We start from the raw sequence: 25210 nt of genomic DNA, 5'->3' as shown, positions 1-25210 counted from the left end.
ACATGAGATTTTACACATGAAATCTCATTTTGAAAGTGCATGTGGCATAGTTGTATAGCTTGGTGGGTATTTTATAGAGGACACCGGTATAAACACATCAAGATCCACTAACCAAAATCCTCATCACATTGTTCTACTCTCTTTCTCTTATAAAATCAACTTGGTGAATTCCTTCTATAGGCAGCCTTCTCCAGAAGTAAATCTGAAATTTAAATTCCTCCTATTTTGTGACTCCCCAGTGCTTATCTGTATCCACAAAAAGAGGAGATCATGAAGGACATTGAGTCTTCAAAGCCAGACCCTTAAAAGACCTGTATTCCAATAACTCAAACACAGTCACATTATACCTCTGAAGTGTAGACTGAAAATGTAGTCTAGTATATTGCATTAAGCAAAAAGACCTGATTTAGGTAGGCTAACCTAAATCAGGTATAGTTAGTCTCTGTCCCAGAAGAGTACTCAGTGACACTCAGTGACAGAAGAGTGCTCAAAGACGTTGGGGGAAAGGCAACTTAAAGCAAGTAGTGGTAATTTTGGAGACACTAGGAACTGACCCTTAGGTCTTGTCTGGCTTCTTTTTATTTCTGCTCCAATTCCACATATGGTCTGAGCTGGGAAAAACCTACCTACAGATTTTTGCCTGGAAGTACAGCTGCTAATAGAATGTATGTGGGTGATGGTTCCCTTGCTCCCTTTGTTTCTATTCCAAGAGTCAGAAATCTGCTCAAGCTCAACTGCTGTCACTCTGAGCTTCTGCTGTCCCCAGTCAAGGTGACATGTTTTCAGAATTTCGCCTCTAGCCCTGGGCCAGGAAAAAAATTTCTTTAGGCATTTTGGGAGACAGCCGTCTTGTGGAGATTGTGAAAGGGAAATATTAATAGCACAATTTAGTATAGATTCTGCAGATGTGTGACAGCCTGCCAGATGCTGGCATAAAAATGAGCTCATACTATTCACCCTTAAAGCAACCATATGTAATCATTGTCATTATGAGATAGATATCTATAGAGAGCATTTCAACCAAGCCACCCTAAGTATCCTCAACAAATGGGGATCCTATTTTATGTCCCAACTGAAGTGCAACTATCTCTAGGGGAGATAGTGGCCATAATTCAGAGTACATTGGATACTAGGAGCTCCCCAGCTCAGATGTTGTTGAACACAAGTTTTATAATGCTGTGGATCAAATATTGAATTTAATCTTCAGTATCCCATATGTTCCTCTGAGCCTTGAAGGGGTGATCCCTGAGAACAGAACTAGAACAATGCAGATATGGCAAAAGAAAAATAGTCATGGGGCTGCTAAGCACCATTTTTCTATTATTATACCTTTATGACCATGTATACTAGAAAATGCAATCATATTCATCCTTAATTTCACATATGCTGAAAAATGCAAAGTAAATCTAAGTTTTAAGTTAACAGTGAGATGACTTGACCTTGCAATATAGTTTATAGAATCTGTCACTTCCAGTAACTGGTATTTGGTGCAACACAGAATGATAATGGAGACCAGGAGTAAAAGGAGTAAAATAGAGCAACCTGAGTACTGCTGGGTGTGGCCCAAAACCATACAATAAATAAATAAATGTGTTTTAAGCTTATATGTGAACATTTATCTGTGTTTGTTCCTATAAATAAAAGTAATATGTTATATTAATTAAAATTTTATATGATATTATAATGACATGTGAATAAATGTTTAAATATGTCTATACATACCACATATGAAAAATTGGGTGGAATGGATTTGAGATACTCAGCAATGCTAGGGAGCTCAGTGCTCAGATTGCTCTTATAGTGCTCTGAGTGAACTATGTAGTGTTGAGAATTGATTGTGGGCATCTGACATGAAAAGCATATGCTCCAGCCCTTTGAGCAATCTCCACATCCCATAAAGAATATTTTATATATACTAAAATCTTTTTGTTTATATGAAAACCCTTCATATACACATGATTATATACACACAGATGTGTTCACATATGGATGATGTATACAGAATAGACATTAGAGCATTGTCATGTGATAAACAAGAATCAACAAAATGATAACTATGATTGTGATTGAAAGGACATGTATGGCAAGTTGAATGTGTATTTGAATGGTAAATTATTTTCTGTTAAATTAATAATTGGGATCATCTCAATTCTACATTCATCCCTTGGTTCACTCTTGAATACAGTGAGAGAGCCTGACAGAGTATACTCTGTAACTCTGACAGAGTCCAAGGCTTTATGTTAGTATGAGACTAGAGAGTGGTATTGCCATCCTATGACATCTTGTCTTCAAGCTTTCCCTTCCATTAATTTTTCTATTTTGTAATATGTCCTGCCTTAAATGTTTAATATTTGGTTTAATGGTTTGACATCATTACAATAACTTATTTCTATGTTAATGGTTTTCCAGTTCTAAGGGCAGCCATAATTTTCATATAAAAATGTACTATTGGGGCCGGAGAGATAGCACAGCGGTGTTTGCCTTGCAAGCCTCCAACCCAGGACCGAAGGTTGTTGGTTCAAATCCCAGCATCCCATATGGTCCCCCATGCCTGCCAGGAGCTATTTCTGAGCAGAGAGCCAGGAGTAACCCCTGAGTACTGCAAGCTGTGGCCAAAAACAAACAAACAAACAAAAAACAAAAAAGTATGTACTATAAGTAGTTGTTTTTCTTTAAAAGCATTATGTTTTGCCTGTGATCCTATACCTCCCTGTTATTACTAGAATCAGCCAACCTGGGTTCTAACCTAGTCTAATATGAAACCTATTAAATTGACTATATTGGGTAAAAATAAAAAGACATCTCTGAACAACTAGATCTCAAACACCTGACTTACCCAAGGTAATGCACTAAGCCTTGAGAAAACAAAAGTGAAAAGATAAAAAAGAACCTTTTATACATCAAAGAGTCTCATTAGTTGACTATACAGTTACAAACTATTTTCTTGCAGAAAAAAACAAGGTTTTGTGAATGCTTTTTTATAAGTTTTATTGAGTTGAGATCTGGAGAAGAGGGTGAGATGAATTGACAAAGAGGTATGCAGAGATTGGTCCACCATGTACAAAGATCCCATCAAACATTGGCCTAACAAGAATACTGTTATGGAACCCAGGTATGAAGATAAACGAATGTGAATGAGACTGGGAAGGTTAGCAAAGACCACCTGGTCCTTCAATCCAGCCTTTAGATAGGAAATAAGATTTCCTTTGGAAAAGCCAATGTGACTTTAGGACTACTTCTTACTTCATAACTTTGGCGTTTGTAACTGCATCAGGCATCTTCATGAGGCTTTTCTAGATTTAAAGTTTCAAGTTCCTAGAACTCTGTAGGACCCTGAAGAGCAGCCTTCCTGTCCAGGGACTGTGCTATGCTGAGTTTGGGAGAGAAACAGTTTTTTTCTCTTGTTGCTGCTGTTCCATCCCCCTTGCTCCTATTTAAATGGATCTTTGACGGGTTCTCTACACTGAGAACCTTTCCTAGATAGATTCTAACCCTCTGTGGAATGTCCTCAGGCTTTATGATACTAAGAGTTTCTCCTTCCATAGGAAAATATCACTATTGAAGCTCCATGTTATTGTTTGTTTTTATTTTATTTTATGGTAGTTTGGGTAGCATGCAATATTACTAATGCCTATGGCTTTGATATACAATGTTACCACACCCTCACCCCTACAGTGGTCAAGACTATCCATCACAGTCCTGCTGTCACTTCTAGTCAGCCTCTTCCTTTTCTCCCATGGGTCTCCTCCCATACTGCTTACTAACCTCAATTTTTCAGAGTCCTGGGATTTGTCTAATTCCTTTCTTTGTTTATCTGTATGAGGGGTATCATCAGTATTAATCATTACCCTATGAGTTATTTCATTTAACATTATACCTATCCATTTCATCCAAGGTGCAGTTAGCTGTAAGATTTCCTTTTTCTTAGCATCATAGTATTCCTATGTACAAATATATTTTATATAAATAAATGTGTTTACATATAAAATAACTATACATAATATACAAGCATATAATTGTATATTCATAATTATTGTTAAATGTGTGTAATATATCTCATATATCTTAATACAAGGAACCTCTTGTTTTCAGGTAAAAGGTCAAGGTGCAGTCATGCAGGCTTCTCTTCCATTTTTCACAGAGTCATTGACAATGCAGACTTTGAAGGTGAACTATATTTGAATCCAACATCACCTCCAAAGATGTGTATAATTTGATAAATTAATAAATATCCCTCTGATTCTCAATTTCTTTATAAGTTAATAAGATACCTAATCCATCTATCTTATAAGGTGGTTGACAGGATTAAAGGAGGTAGTCCTATAAATGTCTGAGCTGAGTTCCTGGCCCAAGTCAGACTGGAACTGTAGGAGCCTTATATTTTGTAGCATCCCCACACAAACATGCACCCCAGCCCTGTGTTTGTACCTTGAACCAGCCCTCTTCTGAGAAAACCACAGGCTAAATAAATTATCTGCATTAGAGAACCAGTCATCTTGACCTACAGTGTATTATCTGCTTTATAAAAAAAAAGCTGTGCTCAGTAAAGACTGAAGATTCATAAGCATAAAACCCTAAGAACAGTTTGAGCTCTTGCTGTATACAATGGAGATGCCAAGATAAAACTGCAATCCTGATACTTACACAATAGTAACCTGGAAGGAATATAAATTGAAATTCACTCAGAGAGATAAAACCTATAAGATTAAAGAAGGATGTTAATATATGTGTTTGTGTGTGAATCAGCAAATTCAAAGTCTATAGAAGGCAAGTAGGACCCTAATAGATATGTGTAGATAGATAGATAGATGATAGATGATAGATAGATAGATAGATAGATAGATAGATAGATAGATAGATAGATAGATAGATAGATAGATAGATAGATAGATAGGTAGATAGATTAGATAGATAGATAGACAGACAGACAGACAGACAGACAGACAGACAGACAGACAGACAGACAGACAGACAGACAGACAGACAGACAGACATAGAGTTTATCAACACAGAGCAGTCAGGAAGGAAAATTCATCAGAAGAGAGAGCAGTTACAGATCAAACATCCTTAGAGTCTTCCTTAAGACAGATCTGGGCCTTTTTTGTTCTTGTGTGTATGTGTGTGTGTGTGTGTGTGTGTGTGTGTGTGTGTGTTTGTTGGGTAGATAGGTGTTGCCAGGGATTAAACCTTTAACCTATGCACACTTATGAAATACAAGCCATCATTTCACCACTTCTTTTAAACCTGTTTAGTGCCTTGTAACTGATTAATTTAGACCCACCTGGGATAATCACCCTTTGATTAACTTATGGTTATAAAGACTGGGACCTTTTATCACACGTGCATACTCACTTTCAACAGCATCTTGAGAGTTGAGTTGAAAAACAGGGAGATAGTGTTGCATGCTAAAAATAGCAGCTACTTCCCTTATGTTTCTCACACTCTCTTATGTGTGCATATCTTATTGGCATACCATACCAAAAATATCCTGGAGAGGAAATGTAAGAATTAAAGTCCAACCAAAGCAAGTTAACATATCACAGCCATCAGCATGTATGTAAGCAGAGTCTCCATATAAGGAACTTAAAACTAACCATTATGAGTCTGTGTTATATAATGGTATGCACATTATTTTCTGGGTGGGGAAGTTAGCACTTTGTAGATGAATTACTAAGTACAAGTGAATTTTTTCACAAGATTTAGATTGAAAACCAAGACACCTCTTACTCTTTACATAAAAATTCACTGTATCACATTGTCTCAATTACTCAGATACTAACAATCAAATGAATTAAATGACCCCTTGTAGGTGTTTCAGGCTGTGGTGCAGGGATAAATTAGGAAGAAGTCTGAAGAAAGGTTAGATGGCTTCATAAAGAAAGGCTGGGAAGACAGTTCAACTGCTACATCACATGCCTGGTTTTTTCAAGGCCTAAGTTTGAGCACCAACCTGACATGGTTTCTGCCTTTTCCTACTTAGAGGTAAGCACAGCCAGCAGGCCGTGGTAGAGGCATGGAGTCCTAAGTTGACTGAGCATCTTCAGGAGTAACCCCATTTTCCCCCAGAAGAATTAAGATATCCTGTATAAAAATAAAATAATAAAGCAATGTCTGAATTGGGCTTTAAGAAAGCATTAGGTATTTTTAACACTGGGATTTTAAACTTTGTGTGTAAAAAATTTGTTATGAGACTTTAAAGTGATGCCACCTCTCCAATCCCCACCATTGTAAAACCATTTCAACCAGTCTTTCATAGCTCAATCTGCAGTCTTAAAAGCAGTAATAAACAGGACAGATGTGCCTCTTTCTAATGCCTCTCATAGTTAATCTAGCCATTAGCCAGGTCTCTGTATTTGCACACTGGCTTTTTCAAAGCTTTATAGAGTGGAATATCCCTCAGAGTCCTCTTTAGAGAGATCTCCAATGTGTTATCATCAAGCCACATGTCCATTCTGCTAACAAGACCTGGTGCTTTGTAATCATTGCTTAATAGCCAAAGATTTAATTCAGACTTTGGGAAGGAAAGCATGCCTCAAAGCAACTAATGTACCCTGAAAATATTCTAACTCTAATATATCCACTGTCAATGCCAGGATAAGGCTAATCTCTACCTTCAATATTAAGGAATTAAGTTAGATATAAGAAGTCTCAACTGAATTAGAGCCTAGTTGTCTTTTCAGGTCAAGTTGGACCCCATTTTCCTGCTGCAGCTGCAGAAAGGCATGGGTTAGGCAAAATATGAAACCTTTCATGGATTAGCCAACACTCAGAAAGACTGAAAAGGGGGGCCAGAGCGGTGGCGCAAGCAGTAAAGCCATGTGTGTGCTAGCCTAGAACAGACCAGGATCCCCCTGTGTCCCATATGATCCTCCAAGCAAGGAGCGATTTCTGAACGCATAGCCATGAGTAACCCCTGAGAGTTGCTGGATGTGACTCAAAAAACAAGAAAGAAAAGAAGGAAGGAAGGAAGGCAGGAAGGAAGGAAGGAAGGAAGGAAGGAAGGAAGGAAGGAAGGAAGGAAGGAAGGAGGAAGGAGGAGAGGGAGGGAGGGGGGTGGGAGGGGGAGGGAGGGGGAGGGAGGGGGAGAGGAGGAGGGAGGGAGGGAGGGGGGAGGGAGGTAGGGAGGGAGGGAGGGAGGGAGGGAGGGAGGGAGGGGAGGGAGGGAGGGGGAGGGAGGGAGAGGAGGAGGGAGGGAGGGAGGGAGAGGGGGAGGGAGGAAGGAAGGAAGGAAGGAAGGAAGGAAGGAAGGAAGGAAGGAAGGAAGGAAGGAAGGAAGGAAGGAAGGGGAGAAAAGAAAAAGAAAGAAAGAGAAAGAGAGAGAGACAGAGAGAGAGAGAAAGAAAGAAAGAAAGAAAGAAAGAAAGAAAGAAAGAAAGAAAGAAAGAAAGAAAGAAAGAAAGAAAGAAAGAAAGAAAGAAAAAAGAGGAAGGAAGGAAGGAAGGAAAGAAAGCAGAAAGGAAGGAAGGAGGGAGGATTGAAAGAAAGAAAAAAGAAAGAAAGTAAGAAAGAAAGAAAGAAAGAAAGAAAGAAAGAAAGAAAGAAAGAAAGAAAGAAAGAAAGAAGAAAGAAAGAAAGAAGAAGAAGAAAGAGAAAGGAAGGAAAGAATAAAGAAAGAAAGAAAGAACAAAAAGTGCCTTTTTTTAATTAATTTTTTTTTTATTTAAACACTTTGATTACATACATGTTTGGGTTTCAGTCATGTAAAGAACACCCCCATCACCAGTGCAACATTCCCATCACCAATGTCCCAAGTTTCCCTCCTCCCCACCCGACCCCCGCCTGTACTCTAAACAGGCTCTCCATTTCCCTCATACATTCTCATTATTAGGACAGTTCAAAATGTAGTTATTTCTCTAACTAAACTCATCACTCTTTGTGGTGAGCTTCCTGAGGTGAACTGGAACTTCCAGCTCTTTTCTCTTCTGTGTCTGAAAATTATTATTGCAAGAATGTCTTTCATTTTTCTTAAAACCCATAGATGAGTGAGACCATTATGCGTTTTTCTCTCTCTCTCTGACTTATTTCACTCAGCATAATAGATTCCGTGTACATCCATGTATAGGAAAATTTCATGACTTCATCTCTCCTGACAGCTGCATAATATTCCATTGTGTATATGTACCACAGTTTCTTTAGCCATTCGTCTGTTGAAGGGCATCTTGGTTGTTTCCAGAGTCTTGCTATGGTAAATAGTGCTGCAATGAATATAGGTGTAAGGGGTTTTTGTATTGTATTTTTGTGTTCCTAGGGTATATTCCTAGGAGTGGTATAGCTGGATCGTATGGGAGCTCGATTTCCAGTTTTTGGAGGAATCTCCATATCACTTTCCATAAAGGTTGAACTAGACGGCATTCCCACCAGCAGTGGATAAGAGTTCCTTTCTCTCCACATCCCCGCCAACACTGTTTATTCTCGTTCTTTGTGATGTGTGCCATTCTCTGGGGTGTGAGGTGGTATCTCATCGTTGTTTTGATTTGCATCTCCCTGATGATTAGTGATGTGGAGCATTTTTTCAGGTGTCTTTTGGCCATTTGTATTTCTTCTTTTCAAAGTGCCTTTTTAAAGTTAGCAATGTATAAAGACAGGCAATTAAAATCCATAAAAGTGATGAAAGCTAGCCTTTGAAAATTACATGCTTTCTTTAGAAGTTGATCTTATTTGGTCTAATAAAAATCCACTTAATAAATTATTTCTCCATTATCTTACTGTAAATCTATATTCTCAGAGACTGGCAGAATAAATAGTATTTGCCTACTCAAAGAAAAAGAAATTGAACCCCAGAAAGATAAAATGACCTTCCCAAGTTCTTTAAACAAACAAAAAAATAGGCTGAATGAACTCTTGTCTCCCTATTATAATCAGAATATTTATCAGTATGTTATCTAGATCTTAGATAATAATCTCTAGAAATGTGCTTTCTAGTTTTAAATTTCTCATAAATTTTTTGTTATTTTGTATTTAAATGTATCTTCATTATGGAGATTACAAAATAGTCTGTAATCTCACCACCTATTGTTTATGTATATGTAGTAGATTTATAACACAATTTAAAGTAATACTCAATTACTTGATTAAAAGTTCTTAGAAAAATAAGGAAATAAAATCAAAGGACAAAAATTAACTCTTGATCTACCCAGGAAGTATTCTGTTTCATCCCTTCAGTTTCCACACACATAGAATTCTTCTCTCTCCTTTCCCTGCTTAATTTTTCTGCTTTGCAATTACTATTGCCTAGTGTATCTATTTACCTTTTTTAATTTTCATGTCCATCTATGTCCAACCAGATATATAGGTTCCTGGTGGAGAGGTGTCAGGTTGTCTGCTTTGGCCACAGCTTTGTTCCTTCTACCCTGAAGAGTGCTGGCAGGCTCTTTGGGACACTTTGGGGAGTAAACAAAGGAGTAGACTCTACTCAGTAGAGAAATAGATGGGCTCAAGCTTGAGTTTCTACAAGTGACATACATGCTGGACTCCTATTCGTCTATTTCTCTGTGAGTTAGAACCACATTCTCCTTTCTATCTTTCTCTCTCTCTGTCTCTCCATCTGTCTCTCATACAAGTAGAATATGCACTGGCCTACCCACATAGAACTCTTAATATTTGGTTTCCTGTCTTTCATCTTATCATTTCTGAGTATACCGTATTTTCCAGCATATAAGATGACTGGGCGTATAAGACCCCCTAATTTTGCAGTTAAAACATAGGTTTAGGCCTATATTCGCTGTATCACACAGAACGTTCCTGTGCTGCATGTGCTGCATGTGTTCCTGTGCTCATGTACCACAGTGAGCCAATCACAACAAGCAAAGTTTCAAAGGTTATGTTGTAATAGACTTCCTCTCTGACTCTGGCCAATCTGAGCAGGGTTTTTACAGTGTAGATTCGGGCACAGAACATTGTCTAATTTGCATCAAAAGCCTGCTTGGATTGGCTGAGTCAGAGAGGCTTTCCGAGCAGCCTGGCAGTGATTGGTGCAGATCATCGTCTAATTTGCATGCATCAAAAGCCTGCTTGGATTGGCTGAGTTAGAGAAGTGGTCCAAGCAGCCTGGCAGTGATTAATGTAGGATCGAGTTGGAAAATTCGGTTTGTGGCGATATTCAGACAATTTTCGTTTAGCGGCATATTGAAACATTTTTCGGGATATACTCTGTATAAGACATCCCCCGATTTTCGGTTGACCTGTTTTTGTTTCAAAAGTCGTCTTATACGCCAGAAAATACGGTACTTTGGTTTTAGTTTTGTTTTTTTGGTGGGGCCTCCTAAGTGGTGGGGTCTCTGGGCCAGTGATACTCTGTCAGTCAGGCCTATTGTTTGAATGCCTGGGCCTAAGAATTAGGAGCTCCTTGGACTCTACAAATCTGGAACCATCCTAGCAGTGTATGGGGAAAAGGGAGCCCAAAGTACCTGTATTCAAACTCAGGTCTCTGTGCATGCAAAGCATGTACCTCTGCCTGTTGAACTATTTCCTGGCCCCCAAAGTATTTTTTTTTTGTTTTGGGCCACACCTGGTGACGTTCAGGGGTTACCCCTGGCTATGCACTCAGAAATCACTCCTGGCTTGGGGGACCATATGGGATGCCAGGGGATCGAACTGCAGTCCGTCCTAGGCTAGTGAGGGCAAGGCAGATGCCTTACCACTTGCGCCATCCCTCTGGCCCCCAAAGTATTGTTTATAAGTAACTTTATGATCATTCTGTAGTTACCATTATAATAGTGTTTTAAAATAGATGTGGAATCATTGCATAAAGATTTAAGGAGATAGATCAAAATTAGCTTAATCATGTCCCTATTTCTGTGTTTCTGTCAATCTTTTTCTTTCATTATGTTACTAGAGACATATTGAGGATTCAAATCTTGTACCAAATTTGGAATTAGGAAAATTATTTTTGAAACACCCCTTCTCTTTAGCACCCTTGCCCTAACCTTCACTGTTTCCTCAACCCACTGCTGAGAAGAGCTATGGCTCAAGCTTCCCATTTGTTTTAAGTTGATCCCTTAGGAATTAACCTCCCAGTGTCTTCAATTATTATTTTAAATGATGCCTTAGGCCACTGCCTGCCACAGTAGTGCCCTCACCTTCCCTCCTTCTGCAGTGCTACATGGAGCTCAGCTGCCAAACTGGCAGACCCTCTCCTGTCCCCCGAGCTGCCTCCAGAGTCCCAGCTGAGAAGCAGATTAACCCCTTTTGTTAGAAGAGGTAATTTGCCTGGGCTCTGCATTAATAAGAAGTACAAAAAGCAGTTGGGGTCAGAACAGATCTGTCGAGCCCCGGGGTTAATTTAATAGCAATCTGTTGGCTGTCTGCCTTGTATATTAACTGTGAATCCAATGCTGCTTTGCTTTTACCATTTAGTTACTTGGGACAACCAGAGCATAATTTGGATACAGAGCTCTGAAGGATAGGGAAGAGAAAATTGACTGTCAAAATGCATCATTCCATTTTCAAGATAATCCAGAGAGCCAGACACTGCTCATCTTCTTTCTCCTTCCCTCCCAGTATGAAGGGCAAAACCACACAAGCAGAAGGCATGTTTCCCACTATAGAATAGTCAGGAAGAATGGTTGGCTTTCTACATGATGTTGTTATAAAATAGCCTCTTCTGTCATCTATAAACCTTTGCATTTTTGGTATCTAAATGTTTCTAGAACTGAGCAAGTCCTAAATCAGTTGACAATTTATCAGGACATTCCTTAGGACATTCCTTACTATGTTTCTGTCCCAACTTCTCTTTCAAAAAAAAAAAAAAAAACTCACATCAGAAAACATAAAAATTCTAAGGAAGATACTGTGTGCAAATTCTGGTTCTGGAAGAATGTGGTTCCGAAAAATTATAAGGAATTTGGGAATAACCAGGCCTAAACCAAGATGCAATGGAGCAAGCTCTTTGGATTAATCGGAAACAGTTTTGGAAGAAGCAGAGTCCCCACATTTAGAGGAGCTGAGTGAAGGGCATTCCTCAGGGATGAATTGTGGTCAAGAACCCAGGCCCTAGAGCAGTGATGGCTAACCTTTTTGAACCCGAGTGCCCAAACTGCCGCACAAAACCAAAGAATTTCTTCAAAGTGCCATCACATCAGTTAAACCTTAATAACAATATTTTAGTATCTAAAAACTCTTTATAAATTTATAAATTGCAGAACTTCCTGCATGCCAGCTGCAAGGCCTTCGCATGTCACAGCTGGCATGCATGCCATAGGTTCGCCATTGCTACCTTGGTCTACATCCCAATTCTGTCCCCAGTTCTGTGACCTTGATTAAGTGACTTCTCTCACTATTTCCTCTGCTAGTAAAGTAGCCTGTTAAATTATCCTACTCAGGCCAGGAAAACCAAAAGATATAGGGTGTGTAAAACACTGAGCTCTGAGCAGGCAGGCCTGGCCCTTGAGAAACACTGGTCATGGTACTGTCGCCTTCATCTTTGTCAATATAGTAATTAAAAAGAAGAGAGAAGTGAGCTGAAGAAATAGTTACAGGGATTTAAGGATTTGCCTTGCAGGCATCTCACTCTAGTTCAATCACATAGTTTTCCCCAAGCACCACTAGAAATAATCTGTGAGCATAGACAGAAGTAAGATTTGTGTATGGCCAGCTGAATATAGCCCAAAAAATTTAAAAGAAAATAATAGAAGAGCTTTTCAGGGCTGGAGCAATAGTGCAGGTGAGGTTCTTAATAGTACGGGTGAGGTACTTGCCTTATTTGTGCACACTCTAGTTCTATCTCTGAAACCATATATAATCCCAAGCCACAAATAGGCCCTAAAAGTACTGAGGTGTGACTGAAACTCCTCCCCACCACCACCACCAAAAGAGAAGCATAGTTTATCTCAGAACCCCAGAGACACACACCAGAGCACTACAGTCAGGAGGGAGAATCAGAGAGCGAGCTGTGAGCCTATGGCTTGAGAAGAGGGATGGCAGGTGTGTTCAAGGTCCAGAATTGTGGGAATGAGGCTGAACATGGAGGCAGCAACCCTAAGCAGACTCAGGGGGCACATCCCAGCACATCCCCTGATGTTGTTCCCAAGTGAGGGGGAAATTCTACTTTCACAGCTATGTTTAAGCACTTCATTTTCACACATTCTGACTCCAGGCTTTATTTTTAGGGGAGAGGAAAAATAACTGTGGATGTGGTACCACCTCCTCCCACACAATGAAGATCCCTTCCAATTCAGCTTCTTGTTGGAGCTATCCTGGTAGAGGTTGCAAAAACTGATACCAGATTCTGTCCCTATTTTGGGAAACAAAATCTCCTAGGCACTGCAGGCTCTCTTTGGAAGGTGAGAAGCCTGAATCTGGCTATCATTGAACACTAACTGCTGCTCAAATCTGCACACACCACTCCCCATGGTGTGGCCACAAAGCCTGGGTCAGGAGGCCCCTGAGAGAACATCAGGGTTGCAGATTGAGGACACCCTCTGGAAAGCCCAGGTCCCTACTCCCCAGCATGTGGTGCTAACTGCAAGAACATTGATAAGGCTGGCAGCAGTTGAGTTGAAAGTGAATTTTGTGAATCTGCCAGCTGAGACTTGGTGAGGGAAATGGTAGTGAAATTCACTGTCTCTCTACTTCATTATAGAAGGAGCCCGATAAGATTCCTAAAAGATGACTGAAAGTAAAGAGGACAGGCTAAACTGAGAACCACTATTGCAATAAATTGCACCCTACAACCTTTGTGGCAGGAACAGAGGTAAAGCCTGCTAAGGAACAGATGACTGACTGCACTAGGAGTGCTGGTGGCTAAGCCCTCATGCATTGACTTATGCTCCTCTAAATGCTGAGGAAGGAGCTGTGCTTTATGTAAAGTCAGACTTTTATCCAAGCTGTCTAGAGGTATCATCTGTGACCTCACTGCTGGTTAGTTCTAAGCAGTGTTTTCCAAAAGGTGCTACAAAAACTGCTAGCCAAGAGAGAAATGATTTTATTTCATCGTAAAGTATTTATTTTATGTAGATTTTTTCTCTATTTCTTTTTTTTTCTTTTAATAAAAGGGTGAATAGGGACAAAAATCTTTGTGCCCAGGTGGAGCTAATGCTAGGGAGTAAGGAAGGGAGAGGGAGAAGAGGAAAAGAAGAGATTGGAGGAGGAAAGGGAGAGAGAGAGAGGAGAGAGGAGAGAGAAGAGAGAAGAGGAGAGGGGAGAGTGAAGAGAGAAAAGAGGAGAGGGAGAAAGAGGAGGGAGAGGGAGAGAGAATGAGAAAGGAGAGGAAAGAGAAGAGGAGGAGAGGAGAGAGGAGATGGAGAGAGAAGAAGAGAGTGAAGAGAGAGAAAAGAGGGAAAAAAAAGGAGAGGGAGAAAGAGAAGGGAGAGAGAGTGAGAAGAGAGGCGGAGAGAAGGGAGAGAGAGAAGAGGAGAAAGAAGGGAGGGGAGAGGAGAGGAGAAAGAAGAGCTATTTTTATGTAGATTATTTAAGAATACTCATTACTCCCTTAAGTTTTGAATACAGAATTACTACTTAGTCAAGGTTAAGTATAAAAGTAATTTACTTATGTTGATTTGAAAAAAAAAAAGCTACTCAAGAAATACTTCCTAGGGCCACAGAGAGACAGCACACCAATAGGGCATTTGCCTTGCAAGCCGTAGTGAGGACCAATGGTAGTTCAAATTCCAGCATCCCATATGGTCCCCAATGCCTGCCAGAAGCGATTTCTGAGCTAGGAGTAACCCCAGAGCACTTCCGGGTGTGGCCCAAAAAACAAACAAACAAAAAAAGAAATACCTCTTTATATGCAGATGGCATAAAAGTCACAAGCATTGTTGTTTCTATATCTTGGCTATTATATGAAGCCTGTAATAAATAAAAAAGTTTGTGGTATAATTACATAATAGAGACTATGCACCTCTAAGAAAGAACAAAATTATGTGATTTTCAGTAACATTAATAGAACTAGAAGATATCATGCTGAGATATTTAATCAGAAGGAAAGAGATATACTCAGAAATATTTTTCTTGTATGTAGGACTTAAAGATGCACAAGATAGCAACAAACAAAACAGGAGAGCTGAACCACAAACTTATTTGGGGGCTTGGGAGAAAGATATTGGGGTCCTTGAGAGAGGTAGGGGTTACACTGGTGATCGCTAAGGTATTGGAATTATGTATGTGTAACCATTATTACTAGCATTGTAAGCCACAGAAACTCAATTTAAAAAAAAACTTTTGTGGTTAGAGAGACATTATCAATAAAGTAAAGAGGCAACCCACAAAATAAACTCCAAAAGCATCATGATATGGAGGGACAGTGAGAATCCTTCTAACCAGTCTTTCCATATGGCTACTTCCATATGCCCACCTGTGTCTCCAGAGGAAGTTGCCATGTACTTAGATAATGGCTTAGGGTTGGCCAGGTGTCTTCCAACCTACACCAGGTCCCAGAGCCTTCACTTGGGATTTACAGGGCCAGGCATAAATCCACTCTTCTGGAAGGTATTTATTTCCATGAGTCTCTATCAAACACAGCCCAGTGTTTAATCTCTCACTGACGTCATTTAGCAGTCCAGGCTGTTAAAGAGTGAAGTAAATTGGACATCTTAGTGATCAAATAGTACAGAAAGTAGGAAGTTTGCCAAGAACATGGCTGACTCAGGGTGGATCCTCAGCTCCATTTACAATACTCAAGCCCTGCCAAGATTAATCTCTGAGAGAGAATCAGGAATAACCCCTGAACAGGACCAGGTGTAGCCCAAAAACAAGCCACAAAAAGTGAAGTAAATTGAATATCTCATTAGAAGGGGACTAGTCTCTTAACTACTGTTGCAAAATGAGAAGGGATAGTCAGGCATGAGTGCACATGCAGAGAGCATAGCTGAGAATGAGACACCAGAATGTGAGGGAGGATGAGATGCCCCAAGGAGCTGAGTTCCAAGCCACCTCTCCCCTGAGATCAACCAGGACCCCATCTGTTTGCTCAGCCTCATTATTCTATTTGGGAACTCTGCTAAAACTGCAGTAAAGTAAACTGAGTGGGAGAGGGAAGAGAAAGTACAGCGATTAGTTAGCAATGTGTGCCTTACGTCACATGCAGGAAGCTAGGGGCTCATTCCTGATCTCAGAGCCAGAAATAGATCCTGATCACCACTAGGTGTAGCTTAACATTCAAAAAAATACATACATTTTTTAATAATAAAATTAGCTTGGTTCACTGCTTGCCTTGCTCCCCCCCTACAAACAGAGGAACACACAGACATCCCTACCCTCCTTGACTCACCTGTGCCAGATATTGTGGACATCAAGCCAGCCAACATGGAGGAGCTCACAGAGGTGATTACGGCTGCTGAGTTCCACCCCCATCACTGCAACACTTTCGTGTACAGCAGCAGCAAAGGGACAATCCGGCTGTGTGATATGAGGGCATCTGCCCTGTGTGACAGGCACACCAAATGTAAGTAGTTGGTGATCCCGGGGCTTTGGGAAAGGAGGAGCACACTGGCCCCGCTAGGAAGGGGCTCTGGCAAAACCGAGACATTTCTTGGCTTTCTCACTCTAGAAGCAGCACATGCCGGGGGAGGGGCAGTGCATGTTGTCCTCACTTGGAACTCGCCTCCATGCTTGGTGCTTGCATAATGAAGACCTCACTTTCCATTGCCCCAATTCTGCCTTGAGACCTGTGGAGTGCGGAAATAAGTATTCATGAGTAACCCATTACCTAAAACGACTGGATCTTTCTGCTGGGGGACAAGGCACCTGGTGAGCAAAGGCAGATGGGGTTGAGGGTCAGAAGTGGTTATTAACCACATCCAGGAGTCAGTGAGTTGGCTGGGAAGCAGGGTGATGTGGACATGGAGGGTGGTGTGAGATGTTGGCAGTGGGAAATAGAACTTGCTGCCCTGGCTAAACTCCATGTGGGAGAGGTAACTTCTTAAAGAGGTTGCAGCTATGGTGACCTGCACTGTAGCACTTAAGGTTCAGTAGACTCAGGGAAATGTTTGGGTCAAGTGCAGCCAGATTCATCCTGCATCATGCTAGGGCTCGAGTCACTGACAGCAAAGCAGCTCTGAGCTCTGAAACTCTCAGGTCTGCATGTTTGCAGCTAAAGACCAAGAACGCCAGGAGAGAGTGGGCTAAGGCCATCTGGCACCCACAACTAGTTAACAGTGTGTGCCTGGAGCTAGCAAGGAGGCTTTCTAAACAATAGCTCGGTAGTAAAGATGCCTGGAAGGCAGAGATGGTTCAAGCACAGGGTTAGACTAATGGATATGTAGCTGCCCCAGAACTCAGAGGCAGAGCCGTGTCCAGGCATTCTTCTCCTACACACCGCTAGACTCTGCCCTTTCTCCCACATCCCAGCTATCATTCTCACTTCCTCTGGGACTTGAATCTAAGACTCCATAAAGAAGCATGGTCAGGAGAGGCACTTTTTGATCTCTTCTGTCTGGTCCTTGGCCTGTGACGGCCTGTAGGAACCTTCTGGATGCTTTAGAGGGTGCATCTGGATGCATCTAGTGATTTAGAGGGTGTTTGTGGTGGACTCACTGACTATCAAACTTTTTGACTCTGTTTTCTCACTTGTGAAATGAGCCAAATAATTCCATTTCATGGATTATTCATGAGTTCAGGTGAGATTTGGATTTCTCCCACTATTGGAAAATAGGGCATTGTTGTTTGTTGTGATTCAATAATTTGGTAATCTGGGAACATAGTTTCCCATTTGAATTAATGGTAATAGAGTTTCTAAACCCCCAAGTAACCTACAAAATCAAACCAATTAGAAGTATTCATTTTAGAGAGCTGGGGAAACTTGTAACTATTAAGAACTATTAATAAGTTGCTTTATTTTCATACCAACTTCAAAATATAGTGTGTATTTTACACTTAACAGATATCAATTCATATTATCTATATTTCATATAGCCATAGCCAGGTATACCCATGCTAATAGCATATGGCAGCTGTCATGTTGAATGGATCAGATTTAGGACATTTCATTCATAGTAGAATTTCTACTCAGCTCCTTGAAGGCCTGGTCGAATCCTTTTTGTAACTGCTATTCTCCTAGAAACCAAAATGGTATATGGCTAGGATAGATGTTTAACAAATATTTACTTGCATGTGTGCTGGTAGTGATCTTTAAGCTGTGCTTACATAAGTTATCAGAGAAAAAGTGTTCAAGGCAGAGAGATTAGCATTGCAAAAACCTTGAGGCATGAAATCATAATGCTTATGGATGTGGATCTTCCAGGCAACTTATGGGGCTGGTATAGAGGGAATGGCTTGGAGAAGGAAGATAATTGAGATTCAGAAGAAATACTGGGGCCAGTCATCAAGGTCATGATATAAAAGTTTATATCTTAATTCTCAAGCTCTGAACAGCCATAAAGCCAACACCCCCCCCAAAATAGGATCATAATTAATTTTCAGAGCAGTTGCTTAGACAGGAGATAGAAGACCAACTAAGAAAACAGACAGAAATAAATTCCAAAGATACTATCATGTTGACAAGCAGCATGGTTGAATATGCAGCACACATGTTCTTGTGGAGAACATGGCTGGCCTGCATTGCAGGATGTTTAGCACCATTCTGCTGTGCTACCCACTTGATCAGCAGTCTCCATTCATGAAAAGACAAGTTCCAGACACAGGTGTAGAAAAGTTGAAAAACACTGGTCGCTGTTTTGACTCTTAACGCCAAACTATGAGCACAGCACATGTACATGTGCTGATCCACAGGGGTGAAAAGGGTTGATAAATGCTGCACTAGATGCCAGTGGCACAGGCCAGAGGGGACAACCAAAAATGTCTCCTAAGATTGCAAAATAACCTCCAGGCTCAAATTCATTATCAGTTCTTCAGCATAATTTTTTTTTGCCATGGAAAAATTATTTTATTTGCAGACCTGCTTTTGTTTTATGTCATTTTGCTTCAAGTGCAGTTTCCAAGAACCTAGTGAGGTAGTGATGTAGGAGTTACTGGACCCTGAGATGTACTGAGTGCTGCCTTCCCCGCGTAAATTTGGAGTGCTACTCAGACTCAGTTTAGAGAATCAAGTGAGGTTTCCAGAGTTCTTCCTTGTTAACTCTTCTCTTGGACTTGCCATACATATTCAAACTCAGTATGAGCATAAACTGATTTTCCAATTCCTGAAAGGCATGATTCTGTGAAAAACCTTTGCTTTTTCCCAGGGGACAAATAGGTCATTGTAAACCTCATAATTTTTTTCTATCTGTGAGGTTGAACATTATTAGTAACATGAATACTCTTCTTTTTTATTGCTATTAATATTGATATACTTGGTTTTTGCATATGTTATACACCAAAGTTGCTCTTTTTTATATGCATATATAAATAAAACCCTTTACCAGTGCAACATTCCCATCACCAATATCCCAAATGTCCCTCCTCCCCACCCCACACTGACCTGTACTCTAGACAGGCTTTCTACTTCCCTCATTCAGTCACATTTTGTTATGATAGTTCTCAGTGTAATTATTTCTATGATGGAACCCAACAATCTCTGTGGTGAGCTTAACGTTGGGAGCTGGACCCTCCAGTCCTCCTCTATTTTGTCTCTGAATCATTACACAAAGGTTTTTCATTTTTCTCAAAACCCATAGATGAGTGAGACCATTCTGCATCTATCTTTCTCCCTCTGACTTATTTCACTCAGCATAATAGATTCCATATGCATCCATGTATAGGAAAATCTCATGATTTCATCTCTCCTGATGGCTGCATAATATTCCATTGTATATATGTACCATAGTTTCTTTAGCCATTCATCTATTGAGGGCCATCTAGGCTGTTTCCAGAGTCTGGCTATTGTAAACAATGCTGCACTGAATATAGGTGTGAGGAAGGGATTTTTGCATTGTATTTTTGTGTTCCTAGATATATCCCTAGAAATGAATACTCTTCTATTGGAGAATCTGCCATTTTGTTTTGTTCAGGTTTTTAACTAATTGAATGAGACCCACCCCCTCCCTCTATAGCGAGAGCAACTTGCTTCATTTGACCCAAAAATGCCCATTGAGAGGCAGGAGTGACAGCGCAGCAGGTAGGGTATTTGCCTTTCATGCTGCCAACTGGGTTCAGTGCCTAGCATCCCATATGGTGCCCCAAGCCTGCCAGGAGTAAATACTGAGTGCAGAGCCAGAGGTGGTAACCCCTGAGAAGCATCAGGTTGTAGCCCAAAAACCAAAAAGACAAAAAAAGCTATAGAAATACTGATCATCCCATGACCGAGTAAAGGTTGACTCACGAAATTAATCACTCACTCTGGCTAAATAGGAAATTGCATTTATCAGAAAACCAGAAACAAATGGAATTTAGCAAGTACAAGCGGTAAGAAAGAAAGACATGTGGAGTGATGAGAAGTTACCGACTGAGATCTCAAGACAGACTTCCTAAGAGACAGGGAAGAGTATGTGGGGTGGGGGCTCCCAGAGGTGGAGGAAAGAGGGAAAGTTGACCCTGGGCCTCTGGGAGCCCCGAGAACTGCCTCTCTGGGAGTACCTAGCTAATGGCAGTGGGCCACATCCTGACACCAGTCGCCTCCCATCCGCCAGTCCTAATCTAATTAAGAAGTGAATGAGATTCATTTTCCTGGCGCGTCCAGAGCGGCCTTCTTCCCTGCACATCTGCTTGGTTGTGTGGCTGCTGCCCCCGCTCTGGCAGCTGGGAAAACAAGTGCAATATGACCTCTCGCCTGACATTTCATATTGATTTTCTCCCTCCTCCTCAAACGCCACGATTCGGCCGTGGTGTGCAAACCAAATGGAGACAGTTCATCAGGGTTCAAACTGGAAAGCAGCATTGGCTTTTGGAGATGAGCTCTGAGAAGCAGGATATTTAATAACTGCCAGCATTTAATCAAAATGCCTCGGAGATCCGTGTTATCAGAGCTGTATGTATTAATTTCCATATGTCCCTCACTCTGCATACTCAGCAGGGGTGGAGGGGGTCTCTGTCCCTCACCTCTCTTTTCCCGTCGCTTCTGGCATAGTAGCAGGGATGTATTTGCAGCTTGGAGCTGCAGGTCTAAAACAATAGGGTGCTGAGACAACCACACTGGCAGGCTGAACCCAAAGCTGAGCAGGAGTACCAAGTGCCATGCCAAGAAACAAATAAGAAATGAAATCCAAACAGCTCTCTGACGTCCTACTTGGTCCTGATTCCCTTCTCCCCTTCACACACACACACACACACACACACACACACACACACACACACACGCACACGCGCACACACGCGCACACACACACACACGCGCGCGCACACACGCACACACACACACGCACACACACACGCACACACGCACACACACACACACACGCGCGCGCACACACGCACACACACACACACACACACGCACACACACACACACACACACACGCACACACACACACACACACACACATCTCTAACTTCAGCACCTGAGTCTGGCCACACTGGCTATGCCCTGTACACCCAACCCCTGTCAAGTCCTTCCCTGTCTCGGGCTCTCTGGATGTGTTTCTGTGCTTGGCATGCTCAGCCGCCTGCCCCTGACCTCCCTACGGAATGCTCGATCTCAGGTCTCTGGAGAAGTGAAATGTGACCATCCAGAGACGATTGGTGTGTTCCATCTGCATTTTATTGCTCACCTTGTTTCTTTACTCTCTCTTATCACTCTTCTTTAGATGAGGGCAGGGTTTTTCCTTGAGATACTAGCCAAACTCACTGAGACTTCTACCAGTGTCAGGTAGTGTAGGTCTCCTCAGGTGAAGAACAAGTGAGAGACTATCTGAGTGCTGCTGTCACAGAGGCCCACAGCAGGGGACTCAACACGCAGGACCACTGTCTCAGTGTTCTGGAAACTGCAAGTCCAGACTGGTGGGAAGGCTCTGCTCCAGGATGCTCTCCTCCACACACCACTGATGGCCAGCTTCCCTCTGGGCCCTCACATTGTGGCCACATTTAGATGTCCATGTTCAAAACTTCCCTCTTCTGAGAATGCCAGTTCTGTTCATTGAGAGTCCATCCCAATGGCCTCATTTTCATTTAATCTCATCTTTCAAGACCCTATCTATAAAGAGAGTTCCTTCTGAGGTGAGGAGCTATGACTTTGTCATCTGAAGTGGGGATAGGGGACACAGTTTAGTGGTAACAGAAGACACAGCAAACATGGGCCTAGAGCCCAGGTCCCAGAAGTGGAGGCCAGATTCATCCACCACAGGTAGTCATTAGCATCACTTCCTCTTGGAGAAGGGGACAGTGACCATGTTGGGAGCCCCTGGCGTATTGCCAAACATTGTATTTTCTGCAGGTAGCGGCACACTAGAGAACCATAGCATGCATTGTGGATGCTCCCAGTGTCTGTATGCATTGTGATGGCAGTGCCTGGACATCCTCACTCTGAACGTGGGAGTTGGGTGAGGCAAGGGGCATGTTTGTTTTAAACGCCAGCAAATAAGCAGCTCATTCTTCCTCATAAACTACTCTAGAGAGGATGAAGAAAGTTCCACACGTGTTTTTGTATTGTTTTTGTTTGTATTGTATTGTGTCTGTTTTATTTTAGTAATTTTTTTATTATTATTGATTAAGATTCTGTGGTTTGGGGCCAGAGCGGTGGTGCAGTGGTAGGGCGTTTGCCTTGCACATGGCTGACCTAGGAGGACTGCTGTTCCATCCTCCAACATCCTATATAGTCCCCCAAGCCAGGAGCAATTTCTGAGTGCAAAGCCAGGAGTAACCCCTGAGCGTCACCGGGTGCAGCCTAAAAACAAACAAATAAAAAAGATTCTGCGGTTTATAATTCTTTTCCATTTGATTTGTTTTGAGGGCACATGCAGTGGTGCTCAGGCTTACTCCTGGTTCTGCATTCAGGAATCACTCTGGATGGGCTTGAGACATCATGTGAGGTGCTGAGAACCAAGCCTGGGTCAGCCATGTACAAGGAAAGCACCCTACCCGCTATATTGTCTCTCTGTTCCCTACAATTCTATTAATAAAGGTTTCTCATGCACGTAATTTCAACACCACACATACATGCTTATTTTATTTTGTTCACTATGATTTACAAAGCTATTAATAACAGAGTTGCAGACATTCAATATCCCAACTCCAAACAAACCCACCAAGAGTGTCCATGTTTCTTCCTTCCCTCTCTCCCAAACCTCCTTAGCACTCATTTTTTTTTCAAAGAATTTATTATTGTTTGAGCTCACACATATGGATTTTAGATACATAGCTGCTTCTCCTCCAAAGCCACACAAATTACTTAGGATCATTGACCAGTGCATTATTTTAACAGCATTAGAGAAAAGCTGAAATCCTCAGGGTAGTAGCAAGGGAATGGGGCCAGAAGGGTTGTGGAAACTTGAGCCTGGCCTCATGGAAATCTTTAACATTAGAAAGTTAAAGTAGGGGGCCAGGAAGGTGGTGCTAGAGATAAGGTGTCTGCCTTGCAAGCGCTAGCATAGGACGGACCGCGGTTCGATCCCCCAGCGTCCCATATGGTCCCCCCAAGCCAGGGATGATTTCTGAGCGCATATCCAGGAGTAACCCCTGAGCGTCAAATGGGTGTGGCCCAAAAACCAAAACCAAAACCAAAAAAAAAAAAAAAAAAGTTAAAGTAGAAGCAACAAGCACCATGTCTGTGCACCTGATGTCATGGACTGGGTTCCTTGGTTGTCTCTTAAGTTCTGTCACAGTTTGAACAATGCTCCTTGCCTGACTTTAAGGCCCCCATCTACTTTGAAGCTGGTAATGAGGGTCTGAGAGATCTGGCAGCAGTAATGTTGGGCTGCTTTGTATCAACCTCTCTGTGCTGGTTCCTCTAATGTGGTGGCCATACTGGGATTGAACTCAGGGCCTCATACCTTCATGCCCTGTGCTGTCTCTACCACTGAACACATTCCTGATCTGATAGATAATCCAGATAATATGACACTTTCATGGAGGGATTGGGGAGGGGGCAACACTTTAATTCTCAGAGCCAAAGATGGCTTTATGAATTATAGGACCATCTGGAAAGGAATCTGGTTTTCTGGCCAAATAGGGCATAATTTGACCCCAGTCTTTTGTTTGAGATTACTACTCGCTTCACTCAGAAGTCGCTCCTGTAGGCTCGGGAAACCATATGGTATGCCAGGATTCAAACTGTGGTCCTTCCTGTGTTGGCTATATACAAGGCAAACACCTTACCACTGTGCTATCGCTCTGGCCCCGCAATTCAAGTCTTAAATTTTGTTTTCCTCCCAAGGTGTGAGTAGGGGAAACTCCAGATATTGTTTCACTCCTTTGTCTCTCACTCAAATCTCCTTATTCAAGAGATAATCCCCACTAGCTCCAGATAATGGTGCAGGAGCTGAGATATTTGAACCCTTGCCTGTCTACTTTCAGAATTGTTTTTTTTTTTTTAGTTTTTGGGTCACACCCGGCGGTGCTCAGGGGTTAGTCTTGGCTGTCTGCTTAGAAATAGCTCCTGGCAGGCACGGGGGACCATATGGGACACTGGGATTTGAACCAACCACCTTTGGTCCTGGATCGGCTGCTTGCAAGCAAATGCCGCTGTGCTATCTCTCCGGGCCCCAGAATTCCTTTTTTATCAATTTATTACTGCTTTACAATGTAATAGAATTTTAAGGGTTTGTCCTCACATATCTATATGTCTCCATATGAGTAGTTGTCACTGTCCTACCAACTAAACTTCCAAAGCCAAACACCTCCTCCTACCAGTTCAGCCCACTCACTCCCATTTTCCATTGGTTGCCTCAGAGTTTTCACCAAGTCTAGGAACTGATTTATTCCTTGCTTTCTACTCCATATATGAAAGAAGCCATCTGATAAAGCCTTTCATTTACTTTTAAACTAGCATACTCTCCTCTGAGTCCAGCCACTTTGTCCCCAAAAGTACTATCCTATTTTTTGAGTGGGAGTGATTTGTGGGTCACACCTGGTGGTGCTCAGAGTTGACTCATGGCTCTGCAATCAGGAATTAATGACCCCTGGTAGTGTGTGGGGCATCATAGTGATGCCAAGGATCCAAGCCAGGTTGACCATGTTCAAGGTAAATGTACTACCTTACCTGCTTTACTATTTCTCGGCCCCCCACCATATGGCACTATATTAGCTTTTTTATGGCAGAGTAACATTCCACTGAGTACATCAAACATCACTCTCTATCCAGTGACAAACTCCATGTTTTGGCTATTGTGGTTAGGGATGCCAACAATCTTTTGAATTAGTCTTTTTAGTTATTTCAGATAAACTGTTAGGTACATTATTGCTAGAT

General features: G+C 41.7%; 1 protein-coding gene across 2 annotated transcripts in view; it reads left to right on the top strand.

Annotated features, from left to right (window-relative positions):
• Positions 1 to 25210, top strand: part of PPP2R2B (protein phosphatase 2 regulatory subunit Bbeta) — a 603721-nt gene that overhangs the window by 537350 nt on the left and 41161 nt on the right. For both annotated transcript variants that reach the window (XM_049771455.1, XM_049771454.1), the window contains exon 6: positions 16217 to 16381. In XM_049771455.1, the coding sequence (XP_049627412.1) occupies positions 16217 to 16381 (165 nt within the window). The remainder of the gene's footprint in view (positions 1 to 16216; positions 16382 to 25210) is intronic.

The sequence above is a fragment of the Suncus etruscus genome, chromosome 4 (assembly GCF_024139225.1).
Source record: "Suncus etruscus isolate mSunEtr1 chromosome 4, mSunEtr1.pri.cur, whole genome shotgun sequence".
Classification (NCBI taxonomy): Eukaryota; Metazoa; Chordata; class Mammalia; order Eulipotyphla; family Soricidae; genus Suncus; species Suncus etruscus.
The sequence above is the reverse complement of the archived record's forward strand: the minus strand, read 5'-3'. Positions and strand labels throughout refer to the sequence as shown.